Below are 22,019 nucleotides of genomic sequence, written 5' to 3' on the forward strand. Positions count from 1 at the left end.
AATATTGAAACCTACGGACTAAGACTTGGATGCTGTTAAAGTTCATGTGCGTGTAAAGGCAGGGGTTCCAATAGTTTTGGCAAGTGTGTGTTTGTGTTTTTATCTTTTATAGGACATACAGGGTATTTTGACTGAGGGTCAGACCTGAAACTACATACAGGGTGTGGGGGCGGGGATATACATTTTGGCTCCTCCTGCCTTCAGAGTGGTCACATAGCTTGATCCTTATCTGCTCTGTGCGCTTGGCCCTGCCCCCTGATACCTCCTCACTGGCTGTGATTGATAGCATCTGAGTACTGCTGCATCTAGGTCCTGTGAGGAGGGAGAGAAAGCAAGCGCTACTGACATGTATACACAGTGCATCAGACATACAGCTCAGTACACTGTTCATACAGTAAATAATGCATTCTGTATGAAGGACAACTAATTGGCTGACCACCTAATTGACAATGAAAATTGTTGACAACTGTTTTTATTTTCGACTATAATGTTGATTAGTTGTTTTTCAGCCCTAGTTGAGACCAGGATTTAGGGCAAAAAAAAATTTGAGACTGGGATCTAGAAATAGATCTAACAGTTGAGACCAAAATCTAAAATAGAACCAGAATATAAAAATAGATCCATCCATTTTTAGATCCAGGTCTCAACTGTGAAGAGTTGAGACCAGATTCACAACTGACTAATTTTCATGATTAATTAGTTGGCTGATCTTTTTATTGTTTCGATTAATCAGCTAAAAACCGAAAGGGAGAAGAAAATGGGGGGGGGGGGGGGGGGGGGAGGGAGAGTGGAGTGTGTATGTGTGTGCGCACTTTAAATATGTAAAGTTTGAAAAAATAATTCTTGAATATCAATGTTAACTGGTAAATATAAATAACAAGCTAATATGGAAAGGGGGGGGGGGGGGGAGTAAAGAAAAAAAACCTAGTGCGCTGTTTTGCAGATTTTCAGACAGAACTTGAATACTGTAGAATATATTTCTTATATCGTACATTTTAATCTACCCAGAAGTAGAATATACAGGGCATTTTACAGTAGAATAATACAGGGCAGTTGGACATGAAAGGTGGGGGGGGGGGGGGGGGCGGCTATAAATCTTTTTATATTAAAACCGTAGCATATTAAATATAATGCACAACATTGGTAAGCTTTTACTTTTGTTTAATTTGTAATGCCTTGATTCACCTCCAGTCTATTAGCCCTCAGCTTCTTTTGGTTCAGATGATGATCTTCCCTACAAAGAACCCTTATGCAGGCCATAGATGGGGAGAAAACCGGTCTTTTTTTTTTTTTTTTTCTTTTCTTTAAAAAAACGAAAAATCGGTCGTTCAATCGGCTGACGTTACCAGGAACGGTAAAAAAAAATCGGCCAATTTTCATCCCATCTACAGCCGGCAAAAAGTGTCTCTGCAGAGAGCTCTGCTATTTCTTTGACAGTTCTTTGACATTTATAGCGGCTGCAACATTGTATCTATTTGTATCCATTTCAGATACAGATGTTTTTATTCAGCTACAATTAGATACATTGTTGCAGCCGTTATAAATGTCAAAGAACTGTCAAAGAAATAGCGGAGCTCTCTGCAGGGATACTTTTTGCCTGACTGGAATCCCCCTCCGTTTTTAGAAAAGTCTGTTACTTTATCTAGCCCCCATCTGAGCGGAAGAGGTGTCGCCCAATCTGAGATTGTGGCCAGAGGCATTGAATGAGGGCATTTAGGAGAAGCCTGGAGACTATGGGATTAGAAGCCATTCCACATGGGGGACAGACGCTCTGACGCTGGGATTTTTGCCGAAGCTGCATGGACTCGTCGGTCATGCTCCAGGCTTCTCCTCGATCTCCTGTGCACTGTGTCTCAATGAGGTCTCTTCCTTCGTTCTTCCTGTAGCTTTGGTAATGCATTAATTCTATGCTGTGACGCTGTCAAAAATCTGTTTTATTTCTTGCTGTAATACTCTCATTACTATTGATGTGTATTATGCAGATTGTGATGACCATAACAAATATCCTCCTGGGTGTTGTGTGATAATAAAAGTGGAGGTTTTGACAGTGCAAGAACACTGCAGTTGGAGTCTGTTTATTTCTTGGGGTGCTGAGAGAATGCTGCATGATGTGCCAGGGCAGGTTTACACTTGGTAGTGTGTCCCTCACAAGCTTAGAAACTATGGTGTGAGTGCTGGTTTTGATCGTACCTGTGCAGTGTGTGTGACTTGCTCTTGGTTTTTTGTCCAGCCTTGCATTACACCCATGGAAGTACGAGAAGGTTTGGCTGCCCTGGATGTCAAAGTAGGGTTTGTGTGGTAGGGGCCTCTCTCTGATATCGGAATTGGTGGGTTTGTCAGTTGGAGTATTGTGCTTGCGTCTGCCCCCCTTCATTCTGGCATAAATATGCTGGATTCTTGCCGCAGCTGGAACAGCATGTGTATATCTTCCTATATGCCCCACCCAACTGCTCCCCTCTGTTGGCTGGGGACTATAGAATTTTGTGTTTTCCGCTCTTGTATGACTCCGTGAGACTTCTAATACACTGGTGTGCTGATGTTGCTTTGTCTTGTTGGACTTGTTACTTTTGATAATGACCTCTTGGTTGTGTATTGCACTTAAAGGATAAGTTCACTTTTTTTTTTTTTTATTTCCCCCCCCCCCCCCCCCCCAGTAAAAAAATGTGAATTTACTGGAAAGCAGTGCACCAGCGATCAGCTGATCTCTGGTGCCATGCAGGACTCCTGCATACCTGTTAGTGTATCTGTGTGCCCATACGGGCAAGGAGATGTGGTCTGGCAGGAAGACTCGGTAAACTACCTAGTGCACTCAAAAGCGCCATGGTAGTTCATTGAGAACTACAAGCCAACAGCAGCAAAGGCTGTCGGGACTTGTGGTTCATTCCTTCACAAAACTAAATGAAAAGGCAGGGCTGTGTGGGCGGAGCCCCACACAGCTGCTCTGTTGACAGCTAGTACAGGGAATTTCTCCCCATACTGCTGTCACAGGGAGGGGGGATGATTGGGCGGCAGTGGGAACATGTTACATGTTCCATCAGTTTTTAGGGTGGAATATGTAACATGTTCCCAAAGGTGAACTTATCCTTTAACCATGTCTTGTTTTCTGCGGTTTGTGTATTGCTTTTATAACCTCAATAAAACAATCATGTTTTGTAGAAGGGGGAGGTAATAAAATATTTTAGGTCTTGTTTATAAAAAGTGCATATGCTGCTCTGGTCAAAGTAGAACGTGGGAAGACTGGCCTGCTTAAGTTTCAGAGAAAGCTAAACTTGCACAGAATTTTCTGGAGGCTCTTGCAGTAGGGGTGAGGGTAAGGGGGTGTGGGGGTTAAAAAGGGATGAACAGCCTGCTTGCTTGTAACTTTTTGCCTACTGTTAAATATATGGGCTCATTTATAATATTTGCCTTCTTTGTTAATCTGGTTATGTGAATAAAAAGAACACGTAATCTTTGACACTCCTTTTATTAAACTTCTTTAAATTCTATTTCACAGGTGGCTACATTGCACACAGTTTGGCGATCATGACGGATGCTGCTCACCTTCTGACAGATTTTGCAAGCATGATGATAAGTTTATTTGCTCTTTGGATGTCTTCCCGTCCAGCCACAAAAACAATGAATTTTGGCTGGCATCGAGCAGGTATGATGGTACTTTCCCTTAGGAAATTGTAAGATAGTGATGTTACTGTGCATTGACCAGTGGCACAGTTAGGCCTTATTAACACATGCTGTTCCAGCTGCGGCAAGAATCCAGCATATTTCTGCTTCTGAATTCAATGGTGATTGCAGCACTAAACCTGTGTAAAGCAATGGTGGGCTGACAGCAGCTTTTGCTATCCTCCGACTGTTCAAATATAATTGCACATGTCACGATTACCTGCGGTTACAGACAGTCACAACTGTCTACAACCACCTGTGAATCTTGCCACAGCTGGCTCTAATCACGTGTAACTTGGGTCATATGTAGACAGTTGAGTACTGAACAACTATATTTATTAATAAAGTGAAGTTGACAGTGGGGATGCTAAGATTGCAGTTTTTTTCCTCTTTTTGCAGACTGTATTCAACATCTGATTGCTTTGCTCTCTTTAAATTGTACCCTTTCTATTTTTAGAAATTCTAGGAGCTCTTCTATCCGTCCTTTCCATCTGGGTAGTAACTGGAGTCTTGGTGTATTTAGCTGTGGAACGAATAATTTCAGGAAACTATGAAATTGAAGGGGAAGCAATGCTAATCACCTCTGGATGTGCAGTCGCTGTTAATCTCATGTATGTAAACCAATAGCCGTTTCAACTTTTTTGTGTAACCAAATGGACACTAAAGGTTGAACCCAAAAATGATTGATTCTTTTATAAATTTCCTACATATTTTTGGTTCTATATTCATAATGGCGCTAAACAAGCTTGTAAACTGGTACTTTTAACAGGACATTGTTGTGATCTTGACCATTGTCTTCTCCAAAGTCTATAGTAGCTGCTGCTACCAATCACAGAAGAAATGCAGCTCTCCAATTTTGAGCCTGCATATCTGAATATGAGCGTGTGACAACAAGCATGTGGCCCCCCAAAACTGAACAAGTGTTTCACATTAGTTAGAGCCTATTTTGATCATTGACTGCATCGCCTCCCTGCAGCACGTGAAAGAAGGCCAGTGTGTTAAAGGCCTTGTTCACATGGCGTGTACTATAGTGTGCGCCTGTGCAGTGTTATGTTTACCTGCACGGGGATGCACAGTTGCCCTCAGACGGAGATCATATTGGGAGTAGCAGCTGTCTGTGCAGCCACTGTTTCCCATGGGACTGCCTACATGGGGATGCATGGAACACCTGTGAACCTGACCTTGCATGGGGGTATGCTATAGTACAGCCCATGTGAACAAGGCCATACCCTGGTATTGATTCATTTGGAATGTAATCCTAGAGCAGGGTGCGTGTGTGTGTGTGTGTGTGTGTGTGTGTGTGTGTGTGTGTGTGTGTGTGTGTGTGTGTGTGTGTGTGTGTGTGTGTGTGTGTGTGTGTGTGTGTGTGTGTGTGTGTGTGTGTGTGTGTGTGTGTGTTTTTTTGATCAACGTTGATAAGGAATGCAATAGGCACAAAGCCCTATTAGCATTGTCCACTCAATCGGACATTCTTCCTTTTAGAGATGACAAGCAGGGAAAATGCTTTGACTAAACTGCACTACTGCACGATCCTTCCTCCCATAAACGTTCTAAGTGGGTCCCCCTGGACATCCTTTTGGCTTTAGGCTACTCCCTAGGTTGTCGTGTGGATGATCTAGCACTGAATATACCAGCAGCTTCTCTAGGCTGGAGGCTAGAAGTAACAAATGTGGGAGTCTGCACTTTGTAAAAAATACTGGGGAAATGCAATGCCTGTTAGTTCTATGTAGATGAAGTGAGATTGTGTAAAGATAAATATATAGAGCTACTACTTGTTCCAGGATGTTGATCTACAGCGGCACATGGGAAAATTTTTAAAATTACATTAAATTCCTGGTTTTAGAAAAATTATATTCAATATGAATGCCTTCTATTGCTCTTGGCCTTTTCCAAATCTCTGAATTCCTTAGGCCATAGATGGTGATATTCCCCCATCAACACAGTCAGTGTTGGGTGGGGGGGTTGATGCAATTGTGTTCTCCCAGTGGGAGGGTGTGGGGAGCCATTCCTTCTGGGAGAACACAATGATTATTGCTAGCACCTAAAGCCCCTGGTAATAATTGCAAACCGAAAATTCGACATGCTGGTTGTACCCAAGTCGGTCAGTGGATCCACTTGGGTACACTCCACCTGCCCATAGACAGCTCAATTCTCGACTAGTTCAGCAGGGACCATTTGAACAATCTATGGCTGGCTTAACGTATCTAGCTTAAGTTAAAATGTATGTGTTTCTGTTTTTGCAGAATGGGGTTGACATTGCATCAAACTGGACATGGACACAGTCATGGAAATTCAGATTCTCATGAACACAGCCATGGAGAGCTAAATAACCCTAGTGTCCGAGCTGCCTTTATTCATGTCGTAGGAGATTTACTACAAAGTCTTGGTGTCCTTGTTGCTGCCTATGTAATTTATTTCAAGGTAACCTACTGCTAGCTTTTTTAAATCTTGGTACATTCATGTCATTTTGAATGTAAACTCTGATATTTAATAGACTAAAGCTCCAGCCAAAACTTGATTTAATTTTGAATGTGGAGAGGGGTTGAAGTTTGTCAGATTTCACTACTGTTGTGTTCTTACTGGGAATTTTTTCCATGGCCTTCTGTTGAGACAGGAAATTATGGAAAATCTCTTGGAGTTTACATACACTTTTCTTTTTTTTTTTTTTTTTTTTTTTTTTTTTTTTTTTTTTTTTTTTTCTCTTCCCCCCCCCCCCCCCCCCCATGACCTCCTATGCCACCTACTGTACATGAATTGAGTAGCTTTAAAAGCAAGGATAAATCTTGTTTGACCTGTCTGATCTGAACTGATGGCTAGCAATTCCATTGATGGACAGTTCCTATATTCCATGTGTTTCACAACTAGTTGAATATGTTAGAGGTAAAATCAGTGACTGGTTGTGAAAAATTTTAACTACTAAAAGCATGATGTGAAGCGTTGATGATAAAATAAAAAATTAGTAGGTATTGTGCAGACATTAGTAACTTCAATATAGTGTCATTACAGTCCTATAGTGAAAGATACAGGCCACATGTGTAGGCTTGGTTTTCCTCTTCAGTTCCATAATACTGTTCACCCTTTATATTATGAATGAAGCTTACAGCAATAAAAAAAAAAAAGTAACCAAAACCATGACTTGTGGTATTTAGATGTGGGACTCTTCTATTCTAGATTGTTAGATGATATAGAGAATGCACCATCAGGATAACTCATGCTGATTTGGTAATAGTTGTGTTTTTTTTTTTTTTTCCCAGCCAGAGTATAAGATTATTGACCCTATCTGCACATTTCTGTTCTCGATCCTTGTTTTGGCAACAACCTTGACCATTCTCAGAGATGTCCTGCTTGTACTAATGGAGGGTAAGTGATGCTAAGTGTATCCCAACAGAAACAAGAATATGATCCAGTATATGTTGGATCCCATAAGGAAGGATTAGTCATTTTTTTTTCTTCTGCCCTTTTTCGTACAGGCACTCCCAAAGGTGTGGACTTCAACATGGTAAAGGATACCCTGCTTTCTATAAGTGGAGTGAAGGCTCTTCACAGCCTCCATATTTGGGCTCTTACAGTATCTCAGCCTGTCCTTTCCGTTCACATAGCAATAAGTAAGTTACCAGGCAATCTAGCACTATATGTGATTCTTGGTCCATATTTTTGTAGACTGACCGGTTTATTTGATAAATGGTGCAAAAAGCAAAGTGCCACAAATTGTAACAATTTCAAAATATTCAATAAAGTCATTGCAATTAGTCTCATGCAAACTGTACATTTCATACTACATTTGTGCTGTGTTCTATTAGATTTAAAGCAGTAGTAAACCGAAGCAGAAAAAAAAATTGGATCCAGGCAGTTTAATGTGCTAGTAGCACTGCAAACTAGCACATTATGACAGACTTCCAAAAAATGCAGCCACCGCTGTAGGCGCCTCCATCTTTAGCTGGCCTTCCTTCCGGGTTCATGGGCTTCTGTGGTATGAATGGCTGAGCCTTGATGACTTCACTCCATGCATGCGCACACAGGAGTCACTCTTTACGGCAGTGTTCTGAAGGAACAGTATGGGTATGCCATTCCTACAGAGGGCATGTGCCTGGCGGCAGTTGGTGACGTCACAGGCTAAATCTCTCCTAAACGTGCACATTTAAGAAATATTTACTGTACCTAATATGTAAGCCTTATTATAGGCTTACCTATAGGTAAAATTCAACCAAGGGGTTTACTCCCACTTTAAGCACTGTGCACTTCTCAGTATGTCACTGACTCATTTAAGCGCTTACTGTGTATGTCAAGAAACAAATGTAGTACATCTCTGTAATACTTGCACATTTCCCCACAGTTTTATTTCTTTAAAGACCCTGCAAGTAAAGAAAATATGCGTTTTTATCTCCCAGAAATACACAGTGCTCGTAAGCCCTGTTGTGGGCTTAAAACACGCAGCATTGACAGTGTTGTCAAGCCTTCCTATTGTCTTGCTAAACTGCTCAACCATTCCTATAATCAGAGATGTACAACATAGGAGGTCTCTTGGAGATGACACAGGAAGTGTGCAGAGGACACAGGGCAGTGCTGAATTTCTAACAATAGAATTGATCAAATGGGCTTTACACAATTATCCAATTGTATAATAAATGGACCAAAATGCAGCAAATAGAAGATCATTGTTGGAGTTGACATGCACTTTAACAGTATACTAAGGTTCATCCCCCCCGTTTTGGAAGGCTGATTCTATATAGTACCATATAATTATCTCTCCCCAGGGTATATGCAATATCTTCACAACCTAAAAACAATCACACTGCTTGTGTATTCCTTGCATTTAGATGAATAGTTCCTTTCAGATGATCATTTAATATGGAATATAATTGGGGATGTTTTTGATATTCTTAATTGAAAATATATTTAAACCTCCCAGTAATGTCCTGAAAAAGCAGACCTTTTGGTCGGAGAAACTCCACTCTCTAAGAAAAGGATTGTATGAGAGCGACTATGCCACTGGTAATAACATGAACTACTAGGACGAAAAATGAACACTGAAACTGATGGCCAATAAAACTAAAATGTGACATATATTAGCCAAAAGTATTAGGACACCCCCTCCAAATTTATTGGATTTAGATGTTACAATCACCTCCATGGATACAGGTGTATAAAATAAAGCACCTAGGCATGCAGACTGCTTCTACAAACATTTATGAAAGAATGCGTCGCTCTCAGGAGCTCAGTGAATTCAAGCATGGTACCGTGATAGGTTGCCACTTGTGCAATAAGTTCATCCGTGAAATTTCCTTGTTACTAAATATTCCCCAGTCAACTGTTAGTGGTATTATAACAAAGTGGAAGCAACTGGGAACAACAGCAACTCAACCACGAAGTGGTAGGCCATGTAAAATGACAGAGCAGGGTCAGCACATGCTAAAGTGCACAGAAGTCACCAACTGTTTGCAGAGTCAATGACTAAAGACCTACAGACTTTGTATGGTACTTCAGCTTAGCACAACAGTGCGTAGAGCGCTTCATGGAATGGGTTCCCATGGCCGAGCAGCTGCATCCAAGCCTTACATTACCAAGTGCAATTCAAAGCGTTGTATGCAGTGGTATAAAGCATGCTGCCACTGGACTCTAGAGCAATGAAGATGTGTGCTTTGGATTGGCGAATCACGCTTCTCTGTCTGGTAATCCGATGGTTGTTTGGGTTTGGTGGTTGCCAGGAGAACGGTACCTGCCTGATTACATTGTGTAAAGTTTGGTGGAGGGGGGATTATGTTGTGGGGTTGTGTTTTCAAGGGTTGGGCTTGGCCCCTTAGTTCCAGTGAAGGGAACTCATAAGGCGTCGGTATACCAAGACCTTTTGGACAATTTTATGGTCCCAACTTTGTGGGAAGAGTTTGGGAATGGCCCCTTCCTGTACCAACATGACGGCACACCAGTGCACAAAGCAAGGTCCATAAAGACATGGATGAGCGAGTTTGAGGTGGAGGAACTTGACTGGCCTGCACATAATCCTGACCCCAACATCTTTGGGATGAATTGGAGCGAAAACTGCGAGCCAGGTCTGCTCATCTGACATCAGTGCCTCACCTCACAAATGTTCTTCAAGAAGAATGGTGCAACATTCCCATAGACACACTCCTACACCTTGTGGACAGCCTTCCCAGAGGAGTTGAAGCTGTTATAGCTGCAATGTGTGTGTATATGTGCATGTATGTGTGGAAAAAAAAGTGCATTGTATTTATTACAGGTACTAACTTGTGCAGCACCATCAATATTATACAGCATTTAAATTTTTTTTTTTTTTTTTAATACATTCACATTATTCCATGCCCTCAAGCTTTACAATCTGAGGTTCCTAACTCACATTCATACATACACATACTAGGGCCAATTTAGACAGAAGAAAATTAACCTACCAGCATGTCTTTGGAGTGTGGGAAGAAAACCAGGGTATCCAGTGGAAACCCAGGCAGGCACAGGAAAAACATGCAGGCAGCGCCATGGTTAAGATTCAAACCATAGAACCTAGTGCTGCTGTGTGGAAGTCCTAACTACTTAATTGCTGTGCTGCCCAATTAAGAAAAAAATTAAAACCGTTTTAATAGTGTAAGCTGTATGTGAAGGCTTAGTACACTAAACAAAATTCCTGTTTCATGGTTGGCAATGCAGTGGACATTTCGGATGATTAATTTGGAAAGTGCTTCTCCTTGTGCTGTAACATATTTAAAGGAGAAAAAAGTGCTGCAGGCAGCCCGGTGCTACTGGCCCTATTAATTTCTCTTTTTCAGTTTTGTATACTGCATTCTGTTTGTGGATTTGGAAAAATGTATAAAATTATATTGTGACTCAGCCTGTCCATTTAGTTCCCTTTTTTTTTTTTTTTTTTTTTTAGTGTGCTATTGGTTTAGGATAACTTATCTCTATACTTGATGCTTCATTGCTTTCCTTTTTTTTTTTTTTTTTTTTTTCCTTTTATATTGCAGATGAAGATGCAGACTCTCAGATGGTACTGAAAGAAGCCAGTTCTCGCCTTCAGAGTAAATTCCACTTCCACACGACTACAATCCAAATAGAAAATTATTCAGAAGATATGAGAGATTGTCAAGAGTGTCAAGACCCAACAGACTAAGGATTATTTGGACCTTGAGCTATGTACATTAAGTGGCATTCACTTGAACATGGAGCTAAGAACTGCCTCCTTTGTGACGACTCCTAAGCAAATGACTGCATGCAGTCTTATGTGGGTGCAAAGCTTTGTCAAGGATTCTGCAGTGAACAGACCTGTACTTGGAACACTTTTGATCCCAAGTCTTATTAGTACTGGTTTACTCCAGAAGATAAGTTGTGACAACCATCTGTAGTAAGAATGCTTGGTGCTTTACCTTTTCCACACTTTGCGGATTTTTGCACATAATTATGGAGTTAGACTTGTGATAATCACAACAAAAATAAAACCTTTTAATGTTCTGTACATCTGCAAATTTGTGTCTATGTAAAGAAAGTAAAATCAAACACATTTCAATCAGAACTCCAGTCAAAATTAAGCAACAGAATGTTCAATTTAAAAGATACATTTAGAATTGTACCTTTTTTTGCAATACTTTTCTATAATCCTGAGTCCTCTCCTACTACCATACTTCTTTTCCTCCACTAGATGTCTTCAGTCTTTTGGGTTGAAAAACAGCCAGCATAATTTAACCCTCTAGCTCTGAGCCAATGTTGCCACAAAAACCTACCCTCAACCTGTGACTGGACAGGAAAGAAGATGTTGCTCTGTTACTTTCCTTTTTACTTCTAATCAGTGTGCTCCTTGTCAGCATATGAACTAATTGGTTACTTATGCTTCTTCCTCTTCCACTCAGGGACCAAGAGTTTGATTCCTAGTCAAATTCAATACAAAGAAAAACAAAACCTGATGGGACTTTAATGTACTACATGAGGTTGTCCGCTTTATGTACCAGTAAAAATGCATTGAAATGCATCTTCCAGACACATTATATAAAAACTGTACTTGGCTAATAAGCTCCAAAAAAAAAAACCACAGCACCATGTTCTATGGCATCAATGTCCTCAAGCGGTCGATGTGTTTTGTGTGTGTGATAGAGAGAGATATATATATATAGAGAGAGAGAGAGAGATAGATATAGAGATATATATATATATATATATATATATATATATATATATATATATATATATATATATAGTATAATTTATGTGTGTGTACACCTAAGCAGCAGCTAAATGGAGTCAATGCCTGGCAACCACCCCCTCGGCTCCACCACCGCAGGAGACCCTGGGCTCAAACAGCCCAGCCTCCCAGATGTCGTCCATAATGCACCGCTGCTTTTGGTGCTATTGAGGCACACAGTGGACGGTTTACGCAATATAGTGACTTAGAGGTATGAGATATGATGTTTGACTTGGTTTAATGGATGGAGTAGTTATTGGGGGATCACTATGCATGGCTATTTGTTGTGTGATTTGCAGGAGCCACACTTAGAAGTTTTTGTGTACTGATACATATGAGACATTTGATTATTGAAAGGAGCATATTGGTACTATACAATAAGTGTCTGGTTTCGCATTCTTCTCACACCTTTGCTTTGGCTGGGATTATCAGGTAGGGGTTTGGGAATGTTTTACCGGATATTATGATTCTTTAGAACGTGGATAATTCCATACTGACTTTCATACATATGGTTATATCTAGATTACCTCTTGGACCATATCCATGGAATATATTGCATATGGATAACACGAATATACCTGCTGCTTGTCTCTTGAGTCAGCGAGTGACCTACTGCTAGTTATCGGACCTGTCCTTCCAACCCTGTGTCCAATCGTTGGCGGGCTCCGCCTCCGCAGCATCTCCAAAATACGTTTGTTCCTGACCCCAGACACTGCTAGACAGCTCGTTCACTCTCTTGTTGTCTCGAATCTGGACTGTTGCGGATACCTTCTCGCCGGCCTGCCTCATCGCAGATTGTCCCCGCTTCGATCTGTCCTGAACTCAGCGGCCAGACTCGTCCACCTTACCAACCACTACGCTTCTGCCACCCCCCTCTGTCATTCCCTCCACTGGATCCCGATTGCCCAACGCATTAAATTCAAACTACTAACACGGACATACAAAGCCATTCGTGATGCTGCCCCAGACTACCTCACCGATCTGATACCAAAGTACCACTCTACCTGTAATCTTCGCTCCTCACAAGACCACCTGCTTTCTGGCTCCCTGGTCTCCACCTCCCACGCCAGCTGCGGGACTTCTCCGGGACTTCCCCCATCCTCTGGAACTCACTACCCCAATCCATCAGACTGTCGCCTGCCCTCCTCACCTTTAGGCGCACCCTGAAAACCTATCTCTTCCGGGAAGCCTACCCCGCCCTCACTTAACAGCCGATCTCCTCCTACAACTGCATCCCCCACAGCCACTTCCTCCTCTACCACTATCCCCTCCCTCCTAGGTTGTAAGTTCGAAAGAGCAGGGCCCTTGAACCCCTCATGTTTTGTTACTGTATTGCTCATGTTCTGTCCCCCACTATAATGTACAGCGCTGAGAAAACCTAGCGCTATATAAATACTGTATAATAATATTATAGTTATGCTTGGGATGTATTAACTCCTCCTCCTTCCTTTGTCCCCTGCCCCTTTTTGTTTTTTTTTTTTGTTTTTTTTTTAAGAGTTGAACTGTTTTTGCTGTTCTTTTTGCAGGGCGCCATTTAATTAGGGAGTAGGGGCTCTTGATGTGAATGCTCACCCAAGACCATGTTTTGACCCTCTGTGTGGGTGCTGTAGCTGTGTGTATATACGTACATACATTCATACAGTGGGGCAAAAAAGTATTTAGTCAGCCACCAATTTGTGCAAGTTCTCCCACTTAAAAAGATGAGAGAGGCCTGTAATTGGCATCATAGGTAGACCTCAACTATGAGAGACAAAATGAGAAAAAAAAAATCCAGACAATCACATTGGCTGATTTGGAAAGAATTTATTTGCAAATTATGGTGGAAAATAAGTATTTGGTCACCTACAAACAAGCAAGATTTCTGTCTCTCACAGACCTGTACTTTCTTCTTTAAGAGGTTCCTCTGTCCTGCACTCATTACCTGTATCAATGGCACCTGTTTGAACTTGTTATCAGTATAAAAGACACATGTCCACAACCTCAAACAGTCACACTCCAAACCCCACTATGGTGAAGACCAAGGAGCTGTCAAAGGACACCAGAAACAAAATTGTAGACCTGCACCAGGCTGGGAAGACTGAATCTGCAATAGGCAAGAGGCTTGCTGTGAACAAATCAACTGTGGGAGCAATAATTAGAAAATGGAAGACATACAAGACCACTGATAATCTCCCTCGATCTGGGGCTCCACGCAAGATCTCACCCTGTGGGGTCAAAATGATCACAAGAACGGTGAACAAAAATCCCAGGACCACACGGGGGGACCTAGTGAATAAACTGCAGAGAGCTGGGACCAATGTAACAAAGGCTACCATCAGTAACACACTACGCCACCAGGGACTCAGATCCTGCAGTGCCAGACGTGTCCCCCTACTTAAGCCAGTACATGTCCGGGCCCGTCTGAAGTTTGCTAGAGAGCATTTGGATGATCCAGAAGAGGATTGGGAGAATGTCATATGGTCAGATGAAACCAAAATAGAACTGTTTGGTAGAAACACAACTTGTCGTGTTTGGAGGAGAGAGAGAATGCTGAGTTGCATCCAAAGAACACTATACCTACTGTGAAGCATGGGGGTGGCAACATCATGCTTTGGGGCTGTTTCTCCGCAAAGGGACCAGGACGAATGATCCATGTACAGGACAGAATGAATGGGGCGATGTATTGTGAGATTTTGAGTGCAAACCTCCTTCCATCAGCAAGGGCATTAAAGATGAAACTTGGCTTCCAACATGACAATAATCCCAAACATACCGCCTGGGCAACGAAGGAGTGGCTTCGTAAGAAGCATTTCAAGGTCCTGGAGTGGCCTAGCCAGTCTCCAGATCTCAACCCCATAGAAAACCTTTGGAGGGAGTTGAAAGTCTGTGTTGCCCAGTGACAGCCCCAAAACATCACTGCTCTAGAGTTGAGAGTCCATAGTTGAGGTTTACCTATGATGCCAATTACAGGCCTCTCTCATCTTTTTAAATGGGAGAACTTGCACAATTGGTTCCTGACTAAATACTTTTTTGCCCCACTGTACATAGTCCCAGAAGTGAGTACACCCCTCACATTTTTGTAAATATTTTATTCTATCTTTTCATGTGACAACACTGAAGAAATGACACTTTGCTACAATGTAAAGTTGTGAGTGTACAGCTTGTATAACAGTGTAAATTTGCTGTCCCCTCAAAAAAGCTCAACACACAGCCATTGATGTCTAAACCGCTGGCAACAAAAGTGAGTACACCCCTAAGTGTAAATGTCCAAATTAGACCCAATTAGCCATTTTCCCTCCCCGGAGTCATGTGACTCGTTAGTGTTATAAGGTCTCAGGTGTGAATGGGGAGCAGGTGTGTTCAATTTGGTGTTATCGCTCTCACACTCTCATACTGGTCACTGGAACTTTAACATGGCACCTCATGGCAAAGAACTCTGAGGATTTGAAAAAAATTATTGTTGCTCTACATCAAGATGGCCTAGGCCAGTGGTGGGCAACCTTTTTTTTTCAACTGAGCCAAATCTCGCCAAAACCACAACTGAAATTTATTTTGAGAGCCACATTTTTAAAACTGAAAATACATCCCCCATATAGTAATTCATCCCCCATATAGTAATTCATCCCCCCTATAGTAATTCATCCCCCATATTGTGTCAATTCACTTACCTTTGCTCCGCGCGTTCCTCTCGCCGTGTTCCCGCGCCGTTCCGGTCTTCAGGGCGGACTGTGAGAGGAGTTTGTCACGCTGCCCCGCCTACATCCTGACAGCCAATGTTTGCCATGCTCCGCGGGCCGGATTAAAAGGTCCGCCGGGCCGTAGTTTGCCCATTGCTGGGCTAGCTGCAGAGTCCTGACTTTTGGGGCGGCTGCCCGAGAGGAGGGAGGGGAGCGGGTGCCCGGCACACAGAAGAGCAGCATTAAAGAGTGTAAAGAGCCGCATGTGGCTCGCGAGCCGCGGCTTGCCGACCACTGGCCTAGGCTATAAGAAGATTACCAAGACCCTGAAAACGAGTTGCAGCACAGTGGTCAAGAGTATACAGTTGTTTAACAGGACAGGTTCCACTCAGCACAGGCCTTGCCAAGTTCGATCAAAGAAGTTGAGTGCACATGCTCAGCGTCATATCCAGGGGTTGTCTTTGGGAAATAGATGTATGAGTGCTGCCGGCATTGCTGCAGAGGTTGAAGGTGTGGGGGGAGGGCAGCCTGTCAGTGCTCAGACCATATGCTGCACACTGCATCAAATCGGTCTGCATGGCTGTTGTACCAGAAGGAAGCCTCTTCTAACGATGATGCACAAGAAAGCCCGCAAACAGTTTGTGAAGACAAGCAGATTAAGGACTTGGATTACTGGAACCAAGTCCTGTGGTCTGATGAGACCAAGATAAACTGATTTGGTTCAGATGGTGTCAAGCGTGTGTGGCGGCAACCAGGTGAGGAGTACAAAGACAAATGTGTCTTGCCTACAGTCAAGCATGGTGGTGGGAGTGTCATGCTCTGGGGCTGGATGAGTGCTGCCGGCACTGGGGAGCTACAGTTCACTGAGGGAACCATGAATGCCAACATGTACTGTGCCATACTGAAGCAGAGCATGATCCCCTTCCTTTGGAGACTGGGCCGCAGGGCAGTATTCCAACATAATAATGACCCCAAACACATCTTCAAGACGACCACTGCCGTGCTAAAGAAACTGAGGGTAAAGGTGATGGACTTGCCTCCAGACCTAAACCCTATTGAGCATCTGTGGGGCATCCTCAAATGGAAGGTGGAGGAGCGCAAGGTCTTTAACATCCACCAGCTCTGTGATGTCATCATAAAGAGGTGGAAGAGGACTCCAGTGGCAACCTGTGAAGCTCTGATGAACTCCATTCCCAAAGGCAGTGCTGGAAAATAATGGTAATGGTGGACATACAAAATATTGACACTTTGGGCCCAATTTGGACATTTTCACTTGGGGGTGTACTCAATTTTGTTGCCAGCAGTTTAGACATTAATGGCTGTGTGTTGAGTTATTTTGAGGGGACAGCAAATCTACAATGTTATACAAGCTGTACACTCACTACTTTACATTGTAGCAAAGTGTCATTTCTTCAGTGTTGTCACATGAAAAGATGTAATAAAATAGTTACAAAAATGTGAGGGGTGTACTCGTGTGTGTATGTGTGTCTCGCTCCCTCCCCCCCCCCTTTTGTGGGCTTATTAGCAAAGTACTGTTTTTATATAATGTGTTTGTAAGATGAATTTTAATAAATATGTTTAATGTACTACATGAGGTTGTCTGCTTTATGTACCAGTAAAGTCCCATCAAGTTTTTCATTTTTCTTTGTATTGTATATTAGGGATGAGGTACACATGCAGTCCAGTATAATATATTCCTAGTCAACTTCAGCTATTTACTCTGCTCGCATTTAAAAATGTACATAGCCACAATAATTTGTGTCTTTTATATCTACCTAGAGTTCAGCTACAAGTTGGAAGAGTTACATAGATCTCCTAATTAGTTGCCATTGATTTATTACCTAAAGTGTTTGTTTTAGCTTTACAGTTTTACTATAAAAGGTCAACACCAGACTGCACCCCTGTGCTTGCTACCCACAATCCTCAGCTGTCAGGGCTCTCACACCTGCTCCACTGGCCTGGGGATTTGAAATTCCTGCTGCTTTCTCTATTCTCCCTTCTGCACTGCCAGGATAGACCAGATGCATTCTGATCAGCGCCACCATGTTATGTCACCTTTTTTAGAGTTTTTCTGTAAAGGTGAACTAACCCTTGAAATTTTGAGAACAAATCAGTAGCCTATGCCCCTTTGTTAACCTCCCTAGCGGTCTGATTATGTCCATATTTCTGTTCTGAAAGCGGTACATTTTTTTCATGGAAATATGTATTTTTTTTTATTGTAGGCCTGTAATTTTTAGGAATAACTCACTGAAATCTGTCCGAACAAGAGTCTAGTAAACATCCCGGGTAGGATAAAACTTGAAACACGAAATCATAAATTATAATTTAATAAATAATCATAAAAAAATATAATATAATCATTTAATTCAATAATATAATCAAACAAAAAACACTGAAATTTGAAATATAGCGCCAAGTTCGCACATCACTGAGCAAGGTCGCAGAATCGTTTTCAGTGTCTGATGACGAATTTCCCCACGAATCATCACTCAATTCTGCAAGTGGTTCTAATTTACGATCTCTGTTCTCTAGCCGGTCAAAAACCGATTTTGACCTAAAGGGACGCTTTTTGGACGCCATGGACATTTCTCAGATTCCAGGCAGAAAGAACAGTAAAAATGCAGGCAGGGCACAGGACAAAGCACTAAAGACAAAATGTATGTAAAATGGTTTGATACAGTAATGTTTTACTATGTGATTTTAGTGAATGTCACTTTTTGTCATTTTCAAATTTTCCGCCATTCCGTCCCGACGCTCACAGGGGACGGAACCCAGAAGACAGATGCTGGCATTTGCCAGATTACATTGCCGGAGACACTGCAGGAGGGACATCGCGGGAGCGCAGGACAAGGTATGTGATCGAGGGATAGCAGATCAGCGTCGCATGGTAAGCCCGAGTGTAGCTCGGGGTTACCGCTTGTGGTCCTGAAACTTTACCCCGAGCTACACTCGGGAATACCGCCAGGGAGGTTAAGCAAAGGAATGCTATGGAGAGGAAAAACATTGCTGCAGTTGATTTATGGCCATAATTCACAATGTTGTATTTTTTTTTTCTGTGGAATTCAAGTTTAATCCCTGGAAGATGTTAAAAGCAACCATTTAATCTAGTTATGTATTCATAAAAAAAATGACATTTTTATATACAGCTGATAAAGTAGGTAAAATAAATCTGTGTCCTGCACTACACTGAAACGAAAAAAAACTTTGTGGGGAAAGAGGAGTGATGCTGCTATTTAATTGTATGATCATAGGCTAAGATGTGCTGGAGACCAGACTGTATTGCTCTGCTTCCAGAGGGTCTAGGGAGTCAGCCTAATCAGAATGCCTGTCTGAAAGGCCAGACAGGCCTGAACACACGTACGTGGTGTCTGTCAACATGTTGCTCTTGCAGCAAATCTGTTCCCTGGAAAGGGAGAAATTACTGACTAGAGAATACCCTGTCTGAACACTGCATAGAGTGCAGCTGAACATCTTGTTACTCACATAATTCATATGTGCGGAAGAAAATAGGGTGGGCTTTAACACCCACACACCATACATATGCCTCCATGGATGGCCAAGGATTCTGAGCTGAGAACACACTCACTGTGTACTGCCATCACAGTGACTGAGTTTGCATAGGCAGCACCCGGTCTCTAGTAATGGTCAGAAGCTTGTGGGACATTCACAGTGGTCATGTGATCTTCAGTCCTTCTTGTCCCCTGGCCATAAAGATTTTGTTTAAGAGATGCTGAGGTTGGGCTGGAAGGGGTTAATAAACATTATTGTAAACTAAACAGCATATGTGGGGTGCTGTACCGCCACTCCAACATAAGGTTAAATAGCAGCAGCCAGGAGGAACAGTTACAGGTGCTTGGATAAATATGGGCACCCTCACAGTGACCACTGGGCTGGTGGGAGAAAGCACAAAAATAAAAACACATTGAACAGGCACCCCAGATACTTGTACACACACTCTGTGCAGTCAGCTGTGTGGGACAGGCTTATATACTGATAAATTCAGAGCCCATGAATCCACGTGAATCAAAGAGTTCAGTTCAAAAACATCATTTCTTAAATAAATCATTAAAAGGTCTCACATGGCGCTAAACAGTATTCTAACTGTTGGTCAAATCCAGACTGAAGGCAGATAGGATGTGCCAATTTTTGTAGGTGGATGGGATCCGTGACAGGAGATTGCTTGCTGTCGTGGCAAGGTGGAACTTGGTTACCAGGATAGCCCCTTTTTTTTTTTTTTTTTTTTTTTTTTTTTGAGATAATCCCTTTGTCAAACCATGAACATTGTGTCTGGAGCGGTCTTCTTACAGAACCCAACTTGAGAAAAAGAACAAAGAAATTTGTATTCAAATAAAGTAGCAGTGAACCTGGTATGATAGAAACAAGGCTTGGACACATCAACTAGGAATAGGAGTTACTAGTTGTGACAGTTTTTGTCGTCTGTAAATTCTATCTGGGCTGCATGTACTTAGAAGGTCTCGTAGGTCCAGTCCAAGGAATGGTCAGTGCTCGAAATATAAATTATTGAAGAGTACTGACCTGAACAGGGAAAGTCCCCCCCCCCCAGGTATGCAGTTATTTAGTAAACGTCCAAAAGATCTTTTACCAGACCTTACCTTAAGGCCTTTTAGTTTAAATTTGCTAAATAGATTCCAAGTGCATAGTCTTGTAATTCATTTTCTTTAGATAGCAGCTATTGCCTTAGTGTAAAAGCCTGTCCCCTGCCAGCAAGGACTCTTGCTCTCAGTGTGGTCTCATTGTAGAGGTCTGATATGCCTCTACTGATTTAGCTCTATATCTCAGCAAGCAGCAAAGCCCATGTTTCTTGCTGATTGGAGGTCTGACTCAGCAGGGGTATATGAAATATGTTTAGTTGTAAACTGACAGTTCAACTGGCCTTTAGGATTACCAGTAAGTACAAGTGCCTTTCTTTATCCATTAAAGCATAAAAAAACTCCTGGCACAAAATTATTCATTCAAATATATTCCTCAATAGCCACAGAAGATAGAAACCCATTTTTGTGAGCACCAAACCCTTTAGCAATCCCCCAGGTATTACCATATAAAAGACTCAGTGACATCATTAATGTGCTGTGCAGAAAGCAGAGCTGTGGGAGGGACTGAACGGGCCCACCTACTACAGCTTGCATGGAGGCAGTCTTTCACAGTAGATACCTGGAAGAAATACACAAAGCACACCAAGATTCAAGTAACATTATACATGACTTTTATATTTAGACAAAATATATATAAACACAGTACTGCCTCATATAAATTGCCATCACCCTGCACCCTCTGGCAGCAGCTGCAGTCCACAGAACTTAGTCTCCATTCTTCTTCTTCTTCTTCTTAGTCTCTTCTTCCCAAAGCCAGCCTCCCCTTTTCCTGTGTTCTTGGGAACGCTGCTCTGTCTGTAACAAACTCACCCCCCTTCACGACCTCTTTATCACAAATTCCTTTAACCTACTTGCCATTACCGAAACGTGGCTTCATGATTCTGACACTGCTTCTCTTTGCCATGGTGGCCTTCTCAAGACTTGCTCTCCCAGACCTAGTGGACGGAAGGGAGGTGGAGTAGGAATCCTCCTTTCTCCACAGAGCATCTGTCAGGTACTTCACCCGCCTCCCTCTCTGACACTCTCCTCCTTTGAGGCACATTGTATACGTCTATTCTCTCCTGTTTCTCTAAGAACTGCTGTGTTCTACTGGTCCCCTGGACCGGTATCTACATTCCTTGATGACGTCTCTGCCTGGCTACCGTTCTTTCTCTCTTCTGAAATCCCTACAATCATTCTCAGCGACTTCACCTTCACTTTTAATGCTAACACTCCTGATACTTCTAAACTTCTTAATCTAGCCTTCTCTTTTGGCCTGAAGCAATGGATACAGGCTTCTACTCACTCCAATGGCAACACCCTTGACCTTGTATTCTCCTATCTATGCACTCTGTGCAACCTCTCCAACAACCCTCTCCCGCTCTTTGATTACCTTATTAGCTTCACTCTCTCCCTGTCTCCCGGCTCTTCTCCCTTCAACCACCTAACAGTTACCCGTAGAAACCTTTGCCACCTCAACCCTTCTCTTCTCTACTCTGCTACTGACCATCTCTATGACCAAATATCATCCCTGTCCTGCCCAGATCTAGCCACTTCTGTTTACAACAGTTCACTGTCATCCTCCCTAGACAAGCTCACCCCCTACACAATCAGGCCCTGACCCCTATAACCTTGGCAAACAGATGACACCAGAGGTCTCAAAAAACATAGCCGTGCTCTTGATTGCCTGTAGCGTACGACTAAGTCTTATAAATACATCAACCAATATAAATCTGCCCTCCAAGCAGACCTACTTTATTACTCTCAACACCTTCTCATCCAATCCCCGTCAATTCTTCTCTACCTTCAACTCTCTTCTTCATCTTGCGCTGCCTCCACCCACTAGCTCACTCACTGCCCCGGAGATCGCCAATCACTTCAAAAAGAAATATTGATACAATTAGTGAGGAGATCTCCGACACGAAGATACCTCCC

At 42.4% G+C, this 22,019-nt stretch overlaps 1 protein-coding gene across 1 annotated transcript; it reads left to right on the forward strand.

Moving 5' to 3' along the window:
- The first annotated feature begins 3,497 nt into the window (after positions 1 to 3,497).
- SLC30A2 (solute carrier family 30 member 2) lies at positions 3,498 to 11,116 on the forward strand. Its single transcript, XM_089656629.1, has 6 exons — positions 3,498 to 3,640; positions 4,115 to 4,268; positions 5,901 to 6,078; positions 6,912 to 7,017; positions 7,128 to 7,262; positions 10,629 to 11,116. The coding sequence occupies exons 1-6, from the start codon at positions 3,523 to 3,525 to the stop codon at positions 10,772 to 10,774; spliced, it is 837 nt and encodes a 278-aa protein (XP_089512755.1). The 5' UTR covers positions 3,498 to 3,522; the 3' UTR covers positions 10,775 to 11,116.
- The last annotated feature ends 10,903 nt before the right edge of the window (positions 11,117 to 22,019 follow it).

Source organism: Staurois parvus, unplaced genomic scaffold (genome assembly GCF_062004578.1).
Source record: "Staurois parvus isolate SC_StPar_1 unplaced genomic scaffold, SC_StPar_1.0 ptg000922l, whole genome shotgun sequence".
NCBI lineage: Eukaryota > Metazoa > Chordata > Amphibia > Anura > Ranidae > Staurois > Staurois parvus.

Coding starts and splice junctions, on each gene's coding strand:
- SLC30A2 (XM_089656629.1), top strand. CDS start 3,523: ATGACGGATGCTGCTCACCTTCTGACAGATTTTGCAAGCATGATGATA. Junction 3,641..4,114: donor TTTTGGCTGGCATCGAGCAG/GTATGATGGTAC, acceptor TTCTATTTTTAG/AAATTCTAGGAGCTCTTCTA. Junction 7,263..10,628: donor TTCCGTTCACATAGCAATAA/GTAAGTTACCAG, acceptor TTTATATTGCAG/ATGAAGATGCAGACTCTCAG.